Consider the following 11643-nt stretch of genomic DNA (forward strand, 5'->3'; position numbering starts at 1 on the left):
AATAGCGATGGCGACGACGATGCTGTTAGTGATAATGATGATAGTAGTGATGATAATGGCGCTGTTAGCGATAATGATGGCAGTAGTGATAAATCAGTGACGATGCATTCATTGGATTGGTACTGAGGCTTCCTTGTTTTACCAGGTGGGCCAGAAAGGTCCTAGCCAAGTCAATTCCCTACTGTGACGGAGTCTGTCCCGCCATGGCGCAACGCCACCAGCATTATCTAGTATGCCTTATCCAGCTCTCAAGACGTCGTTTGGTTGCCTCCACAGCCACAGCCCCCTCATCCAGCTGTGATAGTGATTCAGGTGATAGTGATAGTAGCGATAATGATTAACAAGAAACGTAACCAAGCCTAACGAAGTTTTCGCTTCGTCTGGGTTTAGCAAGTTTAAACCACGGCAGTTTTTCGACAGCAACTGCCTGGTTCAATTATTCGATCGCCTCCTTTGAACCGCTGACCAGTGCGCTACTGCTCGCATCAGCACATATTTGTGCCCAACGTGTGTGAAGTTACGCATGCACCAGTGTTTCCTGCATTTTTAAAGCTTCGTATGAAACTGGTTCGCGATATTTCAAGCAACTTTCCCACGTACAAGATGGCCAGAACGAGTTGTCAGGACAATGCTCGGGTACTTGCGCTTTATCCTGACATAACTAAAAACTTGACATTTGTGAGTGACGCACAAGTTTCGCGAGCTTGCCACGAGTCTCTCCGGGCCTGTATCTGGCGCGCCTCGAGCAACGCAAGAACGACCGAGCCACCACGAGCGCCCCAGAATCGTCGGAGCCATCGAGTGCTGTGCTGTTTCCCGTAGTAGTACGTCGTACGTCTACGAAAACGTTAGAAACGCGTAGTTTCTCCGAGACGGTGCACGTGGGCGAGCGCGCTCTGTCTGAGCGGCTGCTCGGGGAAGTGCGAGTCCCGCCTCCGTCGCAAACCCTCGCACCTACGCTGCTTCTGTTTCTAGTTCTCTAAGCAAGTTCTTCCCGCTGAAATGTGCATACGACCGATCGGCAGCGACAGCGTTAATTGTGCCCCCGCTGCGCCGCAAATTGCTCAGCAGAGCATGTGTCGTCGTGAGGGCGCTCCACAAGCACAGCACCAAAACGCCACAATGGAGATCGTGTATATATAGAATAGAATAACGGTCTCTGATGCTTCAACTGCATTTGAGCCCATTTCGGAAGTGAACTAGGTCCAGCATAAGACGGACATCCTGAGAAAAAGGGCGAAGGCGAAATGCCTGAGTGTCGCGAGGAATTTCGTGTACGAGACAAAAAAAAAAAAAAAAAAAGGAGAAATAGTTAGCATTCTTTTACGTGATACACATGATGCAGCAGCAGTAGTAGCTCGCAAGTACAGTCGCAATCAATATGAAGGTGATCGCTCGAGCCGCAACCGAGACAAGAAGCAGCGCCACGTTACGTCATCACCTTCCGTGGCGAGGGAAACATCTTATAGCCCCTCTCTTTTCGCTGTTCCTTTAACAGCTAACACTCCCCGCGAACTAGTAACATTATTTTTTTTTTTTTTTCTTTTTTTTTTCTTTTTTTTTTTTTTTTTTTTTTTTTTTTACGCGTCATCAAGGAGGGTGCGGTGACAGGCTCTGATAAATCTGGAATATTCGCCGAAAGATAGCGCTTCTCGGCGATGTTTTTCTTTTATTTTGTTCTATTTTATTTTATTTTATTTTAAGAACGTTAAAATGCGTTCTGTTCACCTTATCAGCTTGTCCACAGAGGCGTCATTTTTAGCCAATGTATGAGGCAACGACAAACAAGATTGTTATGATAGGGAAGAAAACACAGAAAAAAAAAAGCCAGCAAGTTAGTGTGTGGGGGGGGGGGGGGGGGGGTTGATGCTTGTAGCCCGGAAAAGCGGAGGGCAAGAAGGCAGCGCAATCATTATCTTCGCAGTTCCAAAATCGGCTGCTATGCAGCTTGAAAGGCCCACAAGCTACAATGAGGGTAGCGCTATCCACCGGCAGCCATAACTGACCACCTACCGCAAGCTCCCGCGATCACCTTATATTACTGCTTCTTGCTAACTAGCTTGATGCTTGTAGCCCGGAAAAGCGGAGGGCAAGAAGGCAGCGCAATCATTATCTTCGCAGTTCCAAAATCGGCTGCTATGCAGCTTGAAAGGCCCACAAGCTACAATGAGGGTAGCGCTATCCACCGGCAGCTATAACTGACCTACCGCAAGCTCCCGCGATCACCTTATATTACTGCTTCTTGCTAACTAGCTTGAATCTCACGCAAACACCTTGAACATTGCCTCTAGACGTGCCCATTTGCCACAAAATTCAACCTCCTATTACTGTTCTTCCTTCTGAGAGCCTAGTATCGACTGGCCTTGATGGAACCATCTCATTTGCCCCCGGCGACTAAAAGCTGTCAGATAAAATGTCTTATCTCTGTCTTTCAAGAGAAATTTGAGGCGGGAAACCTTTTTTTAAGAAAAGGAGCCCAGTAGGCGGGAAAAGGAACTGAATACTGGGTCATTTAAGCGAATAACCATGGTAGACTATTAAAAGCAAGGTCAGTTTGCTATCCATGGCGTCCCTTATTGCGACTGAGAAATGGCGAACTCCACGTAATATAATCGGCACATGCATACATCATTATATCTCATTCTTAAATAGGGCAAGATTATCTCCAAGTGGAGGGCGTCGAAACAGTAGGTGACGCATTGCACGCCGTGGGGGAAGTAAAGACGTTAAAAAGGATCGCGGAGGTGCCATCTTTAGGTTAAATTAATATTTTCGGGGACAAAATGAAGAAAAGCATTCGGACTATAACGATGAGCCATACGCGATAGCCTTTCTTTTCTACAGTATGCCACATTGTTATTACCGCCTATATGCAAATAAATGACGGGTATATTAACGATCGTGTCTGAATGATTTAATGTGCTGTGGCAATTTATTTTTAGATGACCTAGACCACATGCGATATCTAGTAGCCGTCTGGTTTTCTTCTAAGCCGCCTAAAGTTTTCATTTTTTTGCCATTGAATATGTTGTCCCCCCACTTCAGTAACAGTATTTGTATTTTTGTATAACCGATTTGATGCGTTTGCGCGGGCGCTGTATGCATGTGTAAAATGTTGGAACAATTTTTTTTTTCCTCCGTTATTTCAGGTGGGTTCCCTGTGGGCCTTCCGGTTGCCGGATTCCTGCACTGGACCACAAGACTGCCTCCCTGACGAGTGCTGCGTTGTCGGTAAGCCAGCATTCCTGCATAGGCAACGGCTGAAGCACGGGCTTCGAAAACTCGAAATGACTGAGCGACTTTATGCATTGTTTATGCAATGCATTGTTATGCATTTCTCCTCGGAACAGATTACAGATGATTATTGCATTGGCTTACGCTGGTATGTGCAGCGAGACGAAAGACACAATTTCGTACACAGAATGCTTGTTTCAGGGCTAGGCTAAAGGTATACGTATGTATGTGTATAGTAATATATTGTGCTTTCTTTAGCAATTGTGGAAGTCTTATAGCATTGGAGAGGGTAGGACGAAAAATCTTGTCTTCAGCAAGTTGGGAAACGTGGGAATGCATTACGAGCCACGTAGTATGGCTCAAAAGTAGAGCCCCTGGGCTCTAAACTATACACATACCAACGTCGGTCGGACCCGGCAAATTTCTTTCCGGGCAAGTCGGACGTACAGGTGCGGACATAAGTAAACGGAGCACGTCTTTCCCTTTAAATTAAAATCACGCCTCTGCACTACAGATGAGCAAACAATATTTGTTCAAGTGAACGGTCACTGGCGTCTACAATTGTAGAAGGAAATAGCGTGTTCCGTTTACTTTTGTCCGCACCGGTACGTATCCGATATCGGTGTTTTTTTAGTTCGCGGTCCTGAATGTAGTAAGGTACTCTGGTCGGACCCGTTATATTTCACCCTCGGATATGTCTACTTTCAAAGTCCGGTGTATCTTGCAAGACTTTCCGTTCGTTGTTTGGGCAAATTCAAATTGTCACGATTGCAAGTGCGAGTCGCGCGGTTGTTATAGGTGTCTATGCCGTGTCTATATATACTCTGCCCGGAAAGGGGGACGATGGGCGTGTACTTCGAGTGTGTCAACAATAGACTGTGCGCTGCTACATGCATGACAAACACCATGACTTTCGGCTGTGAACCGGTCGTTACACATCGTCGTGCAAAATTATTCGGTATTATTTCCATAGTGAAGTCCGGCGCTGGATAATGACAACTCTACCAGCTAGGGGTCGGTGAAGGATCGCAGACAGCGTCAATTCTAACGAATTGTCTTGCTTAAATTACGAGCAGATCGAGGTGACAGATTGCGAGACTGTCTACTAAGTGCGAGGCGAAGGCATAGAGTGAATATGCTCATGCTGGAGTGCATCGCGTCGCCTGCTGCCGTCACTGCATATGCAACCGGTGCGAGTAACAGCGGCACTCGCTGCATGCAATCGGGATTGACGACGACCTCTCATTTGTGGAGTGCAGAGATTCAAGTATTGGTAAACTTCTGTTTGCACCTCCTCGAAAGTCGCGGAGGATGAGCTCTATGTGAGAGTAGCGGGCCGAATGCGGGCATACGTCAGCTGCGATTTTAGCCATGGGCCTACAACAACGTCCATCGTACCTTCAGCAAGGATCGAGTGGGTACGTCAGACGTATCTTTATAGACACTTCCATAAATCAAATTGATTCAAAATTTTTCAGCGTTCTCTCAAGGTATCGCGGTGGCTCTTGCGACGTTGGCATCGGGAGCAGATGTATGTACCTTGTTCCTATTGGAATTAAGTTAGCTCAACTTTTTTGTTGCAGTTAGGCGCTCGATTGCAATTGATGTTTTGTGGTCGGAATTGTCTGTAATAGCCATATTACTTTACAACTAACAAGGTGCGCATTACTTCGACACTGCTGCTACGTGCTGCTCCTTATGGAAGCCGCGCGTTTTTCAAAGAACTGATGGTGGTGAAAGACATTTATTGGCTCAAAAGAGCATTCACAGGGAGGTATGATTGCACTAAGCCCTTAAGAGGTCAGTCCTCACAAGCACTAGGTGGGGTCCTTAGTACGAGACTCCAGTGGCGTCGGCCGCTGCCCGGGCGCGCTCAACCAAGGCCTTTTGGGCCTGAGGTCGGAGCATCCGAGCAAGGTCGCCTCCCAGTCCTTCCGGGTGGGGTTGGGATGAGGGGCAGGCCCACACCATGTGGTAAACGTCCGAACACTTCTTCGTACAGTGCGGACAGCTGCCCGAGGAAGAGTGGTCGAAGTGTTTGAGAGCTGCCGGGCACAGCAAAGTATTTGTACAAAGGCGGAGCAGAAGCCGCTCCTCCGCCTTTGAGAGGCCTTTACACGGGCGGGGATAAATGCCGTGGCCAGATTGATATAGTAAAACATCTTTGAAAGAATAAGCTGGAATGAATTCGAGCTCCTGATCATCGGGGTCGGAGGGGAATGCCCGGTGAGAGAGTGCGCGGGCGGCGGCGTCAGCTGCCTCATTTCTCTCAAGGCCCATGTGAGCAGGAGCCCAAATGATATTCCGGTGAGCGGGGCCCCGGTGTAGACGCTGTTTTGGAGAAGGTGATAGGCTAGGTACGGTACCCAGCCCTGCTCGACGTTCCGACAGGCCCCCCGCGAGTCGGAAATAATTGTTTTGGAAGTGGGATGAGCTGCAGCTAATGCAATGGCGACCTCTTCCGCATGTGTTATGTTACGGGCTCGAAATGTAGGTCCGTTCACTAGTTCGGACTGGTGTACGACTGCAGCCGTATACCATCCCCCATGGTGGGGACCACAGGCGTCCACGAATACGCCGGGTTTCGATCCATAGTGACGAGCCAAGGCTTCCGCCCGCGGCAGGCGCCGGCCATTATGGTACTCACGGGTCATGTTTGCGGGAAGAGGGTGCACGTGGAGGGCGCATCTCCAGTGGGATGGAATGCGTACGCGCTCTTCCATGAGAGTGGTGTGTTGGATATGTAGTCGGGCAAGAAGGCGGCGACCCGACGATGTCTTCGAGAGACGTGCATATTGGGTTTGTCAAGTGGGCTTCCCGGAGCTCCCGAAACGTGTTCACCATGCCCAGCCCCAGGAGACGGTGGTTGGAGGTGTTCACGGGGAGGTCCAGGGACCGTTTAATAATTTTGTGGAGGATGACTTCGAGTGCATCCTCGTCTTGCTTCCGCAGGTAGAGGTACGGATCGAGTCGAATATAGAATTCGACTCCGTTACAAATGCATGCGCCAGCCGCAAGGCGTCCTTGCACCGTAACTGCCGTAACCCCCCGCGCTTATTAGAAACCCGGCGGACCATGCGGCCCACCTGGTCCTCCACCTTACGCAGTTTCGCCAATGTCGTTTCTGACCGCCTGTGTTGATGTATGAAGAGCCCCAGTACCCGGACTTCGACATGTTCAGGAATTGGAACTGTCTCAAGAGACAACGCAATTTCGGCTGGACACTTTGGTGATTGGCGTATGTGCACAAATTCAAACTTTTGGGCATTGGAGGCCCCAGCCCCGCAGCGACGAGCATAAAGGTCCACTATGGTCGCCGCGCCTGCTGCAGGTTGGCCTCAATGTCTCCGAGGGAGCCCTGCGTGGCCCACAGGGTGATGTCATCGGCGTACAGTGCATGCTGCGCACCGGCGACAGCTCCCAGCTGGGCCGGCAGGTGCATCATAGCCAGATTGAATAACAGGGGAGAGAGGAGAGCACCGCGCCCTGAGGTGTACCCCTGGTTCCTAAATGAAAAGGTCCGTGTTCCTCATCCTGGATTCGAATGTAAGATTGTCTGTCGTTCTAAAATTGCCGAATGTATTGAAAGGCGTTTTTACCGCAGTTAGTTTGAGCGAGGTGGGTGAGAAGGATTTCGTGGGTAACGTTGTCGAATGCTGCCTTCAAATCCAAGGAGAGTAGAACCCTGTCATTATGGGGGTTTTCGACGGGGTCGAGGACAGCCCGATTTAGTTGTAGCAAGACATCCTGTGCAGATCTGTGTGGGCGAAACCTGAACATGGTGTCCGCGAAAATGTGTTGGGATTCCATGAACTCGGACAACCTGTCGCGTTCCATCGTCTCCATTAGTTTGCCCACACAGGAAGTCGGAGAGATGGGACGAAGGTTGTCCGTGTTGTTAGCCTTGCCAGCTTTAGGAATGAAGGTGACCAGGGTGGTCCTCCATTCGAAGGGGAATGGCACTTCCCCAAGCCATATTGAGTTAATGTAATCCAATAAAGATGCGTATGCCGTGTCGGGGAGGTTGGCTAACAATTTGACTAATTTTGTCACGACCCGGAGCAGTGCCACGTTTCATTTTCGCCAGGGCCGCCCTCAGGTCGTGGAGCTGGAACGGTTGATCTAGCTCAACGTTCTCAGAGCCTGCATAAGAGTACGTCGGTCCGCGGGGGTCCTGGGTGGTGCACAAGTACTGTCTCGTAGTGCGCCAGCTGAGTTACGTTGCCCTGAAAGCTGTGTATTGCGCGCGACGTGTAAAGCGAATTTTTAGCTATAAAGTAATACGGACCATTAATGCCTGCCGACCACACAAAAAAGAAAAAAACATTAATTTCAAGCGGGTGCCCGCTGCCCGCGCTTCGGTGCCCGTCGCTGCGCCTTGTGAAAAAGGGGCGCGTGACGGTGACGGTAAACACCCGGGTAATTGAATCTTCGAAATTATAAAGAAGTGTTGCTGTTGTTAACGGCTGGCTAGAGACTTGTAATTGCGACCAGGTGCCTGCGCCTAACTGCATGCGAGTTTCTAATAGCAAAAATTACGAGGGACTTTTGTAGTAAAATGCGAAAGTCTGAGTGCCGCATTCTGGTAAGCAACAGATCAATAATTAGTCATATAATTAAATTAATTAGTGAATGATAGCTAGTTATAAATTAGACTTCAATTATCAATTATACACTAACTAGTCATTGTTTAGTTACTGATCATGTCATTGATTAAACTGATCCGTCATTAATTAGTAATTGCTCATTGATTGACATAAGGCCATATAAGGCACGTATTCGCGCATACTGTGGTGGTGCTCTGTGATTGGTCGAGACCTCCATGACGTCATCCCGTCTCTACCAATCAGAGCCGCCGCAAACGCGGGACGCATTTTGTCCACGATAGTATCTTGTTTCCTGTTGTCCGCTAAAACTGGTATTGTAACGGCGAAGAAGGCAACACAGCTAACGTTAGCGGCCTAGAGCACCAATCAGCCTGAGCTAATTGGTATATCTGCTGCTGAAATCTGTGGAGTGGTAAGAAGCGCTGGATTTAGGCCGGGAGTTCCGACGGCTGCTTCATGGCAGAAGCGATAAGTTGGCTTAATTTCTGTGGTAAGGAATTGGAAATGAGGTACGGCAAAAATGTTTGAAGTTTCCTCTGATGGCCTTTACACCACCTAGACGTTGCTCTGTGAATAGGGAAGCTGTGCGGTGGTAGGTATGGTCTCCTCCCGAATCTGTAGAGTATTCATGGTGTGAGGCGAGTAATATTCGCTATGGTGCATTAGGCAGCCTAGCGATCATTATTTTACTGGTGGCCTCCTGTGCACGCACTGCCACTGCACGTTAGTACGTCCCGGCTATGCTAAAAGCTTCTCTAATCGGGTCAGACAAGATTGTCTCGCTATTTGGCCGTTAGGCGACGCGACCACCATCCTGCTGGGCTTGTTGGGCGCCGTAGTTGCTTGCATTAGCGCACGGGCCTTCTATTTGGGCCCCGTAGTAAAGGTGCAGTGGTTAGGGTGCTCGACTACTGTACCCAAGGATGCAGGATCGAATCCCGGCCTCGGCAGCTGCTTTCCGATGAAGGCGGAAAGCAAGGCGCTCGTGTGCTGTGCGATGTCAACCCCAGGCGATCGAAATTTCCGGAGCCTTCCACTACGGCATCTCTCACAGCCCGAGTCGCTTTGAGACGTTAAACCCAACAAACCAGCCTCCTATTTGGTTGGTGCATGCTGTTACATGCGCCGCTATGATCGCAGCGATATTTCAATTGAGCAGCAGCGGTCCAGCGGGTCTACAAGTACAATAAAGTTGTGACGAAGTTCCAACGCTGCTTGCGTGCATGGCTTCTCGGGCAACCCGCCCACCAGGTGCTTTCTGTGACTTGCGTCCTAATACGTGCTCACCCCGTGCTCTGACCATGCAGGCATGCAGCGCTACAGCGTGCCACGCTGCGAGAAGTTCGGCCAGATCGGCGACACGTGCCGGCCGTACAACGCGCCCGAGAACCGCACCCTGTGGTACCCATACAATGGGGGCGTCCAGCAAAAGAACATCGCCACCTACACGCTGCTCTGCCCCTGTGCCAGCGGCTTGCAGTGCACGGCGGCGCAGTGCCAACCGGCCACGCTAGGCGACCACGTCGGCAACGACCTCGCCGGCGCTTATGAAGATTACCAGTGATCGCCTCCTCGCTATACCCTGAGGCGCCTCTTTGGCACCGCATCGCATTACGTCATCTGGTGTGCAGCACTGGTTGCTGCCCGCGAATGCCACCCTCGTGCATTTGGCGACAGCTTGCACAGCGCCGCCGCCAGGCACGACACATTCCACAAAGATCTGCTCCTGTGAAGACACAATCGCAGCTGGGTGGAGAAATCTCCTCTATGCTAGCACTTTTTCTTCCGAACCACGTCGTGCTCAATGCGCAGGTTCTTATTTGGCACGCTGAAACCCACGAGCTGGAGCTAATCGCTAGTATGTATACATTGCCAGTACAGCAGCCACCATATGGCCAACTTCAAATCTCTTTTCACATACGTAGCCACAGATTGACTCAACATCTGTATACGTGCCACCAGATGAGCATTTCAACTGTGATTACATGTTTTTGTTTAGTTGTAATGGAGTTCATACATGTGGAACGAGGCCCCTGCAAGGTTCCATGTAAAGCAGCCCGACAGTGGCTTATTAGATGGGCCTGGGAAATTTGTCTGCTGTTGCCCATGGTGCTGATATAGTAGTCACTAAGTGCTCTGAATTGGAAGAGCACTTATGTTTTGACGGGAACTTCTATGCTTGTATACCTGCCTTTTCTGCCTGCTTCTTTTTTTGTTTCCTAGATGTCTTCAGCAGAGGTTGATTGCATCCCGTTGTTACTCTGTTGTCACATGCTGCAGGACAGCACTGTATTCATGCTTCAGACATTCAAAATGTAGTCTCTGAACGATCATTACTGTGTACCGCACCTCCTTAAGGTTACCATGCCTGCATCACATCAGCAAGTTGTCATGCTGCCTGCCCCTTCAATTTATACCGTAGCATGCTGCAAGACACACAATGTATGGAATGTATGGCCGTAAGGGACTATCAGCACTGATGACTGCTTGAACCAATGGAAAGCTTTCAGGGTGTCTGAAGAGGTAAATTTGCAAACTGACAGCAAGCATAGAGACATATTACAAATCTGTCATTAGGCAATACCACTAGAAAGAACAGTGTAATTTCAAGGTGCCAATGTATCGCTTCATCATGGTATGCTTCTTTCTGCAAATTCTGTGCACTAGTACTTTGTAGTCTGTTGTAAGCAGGTGCGGCACTATTCCTACCTCCACGAGGCCATGAAATTGTTGTGGTCTGTCGGAACTTCATACTAATGACTAGCCAAGACTACTAGCTCAGGTCCTTTATATATGGAAGCCAGCAGTAGTTTTTCCTCCACTGCTAAGATGTGCACAGCCAAAGCAAGATGCAACGCAGGAAGCGAGTTTTCGAAAATGGAACAGTGCTTGTAAACAGAAGCAATATTGTGGATATGCTGCTTGTCTTCAGTGTATACTATTTCATAATTTATCTCAAAACACTGTTCTTTCTCATGAATGTTTGTAAATAGCAATGTCCATGTGTCTATATTTATTTTGTATGTCCAAAGATAGCATGATTTTTCATACTATGATCAATAGTGGCATTTGTAGGGTGATACCAGGCTCCACCCTTTAAAAAGTGCTTGGTTGCAGTCGAGGTTCACAGAACTTGTTTCTACGTACTGACTGTTCCAAGGCCTGCCAGTCATTGCTTCAGTAGCAGGACAGTGGAGATTGAAATTTGCTTAGTGTTCCTCAACTGCTCATGCTGTTCCTTTTCAATAAACTTTCATGTATGACTTGGAACAAAAGGCAAAACATTTTTATTTCGATGAATTTGTTATGAACACCTTTCACATGACCATATTCCTTCATATCTACAAGATACTCACAGTAAATTCAGAGTTCTGTGCTGTCACTTGCATCTGAGTACAGCTTTGGAGTGCAAAGGGAGTGCAGCACTAATGTGGAGCCACAGGACAAGACTGTACATCTATCAATTGTCCTCTAGCAGCCTTGTGAAGCATATTTTCACCGGATTCCAGCAGTGCAACGCTACCAGTGGTGGAAAGTCTATATTTTAGGTGAAAACCTTTGCAACATCCAAACCTTGCCTGCAGCAATACAAAGCAGACAAGAAAGCAATGGTTCTTGAAGATTAAAAAAAATTGTGAAATACTACATTAGCAGAATTACCTTTGCTATGCTCTGCATACTAGGAATTTTGTGAAAAACAAAATGTATGTCCTACGCACCCAGCACTACCAAAAGTAAGATAAGATGCCAGAGATGCAAAAACCATGATGTATGATCACTCTGAAAAACTAAGTCCTTGAGC

General features: G+C 48.6%; 1 protein-coding gene and 1 pseudogene across 1 annotated transcript in view; one reads left to right on the forward strand and one right to left on the reverse strand.

Annotated features, from left to right (window-relative positions):
* LOC146206394 (astakine-like) overlaps positions 1 to 11123 on the forward strand; it is a 28162-nt gene extending 17039 nt beyond the window's left edge. Inside the window, exons 3-4 of the mRNA XM_084591070.1 lie at positions 3150 to 3231; positions 9149 to 11123. Of these exons, the coding sequence (XP_084447196.1) occupies positions 3150 to 3231; positions 9149 to 9405 (339 nt within the window). The 3' untranslated portion in view covers positions 9406 to 11123. The remainder of the gene's footprint in view (positions 1 to 3149; positions 3232 to 9148) is intronic.
* On the reverse strand, positions 4115 to 6078 carry LOC146206395 (uncharacterized; annotated as a pseudogene).
* Positions 11124 to 11643: the final 520 nt, after the last annotated feature.

This window comes from Amblyomma maculatum, chromosome 1 (genome assembly GCF_055883805.1).
Source record: "Amblyomma maculatum isolate TAMU_Amacu chromosome 1, ASM5588380v1, whole genome shotgun sequence".
In the NCBI taxonomy this organism is placed as follows: domain Eukaryota; kingdom Metazoa; phylum Arthropoda; class Arachnida; order Ixodida; family Ixodidae; genus Amblyomma; species Amblyomma maculatum.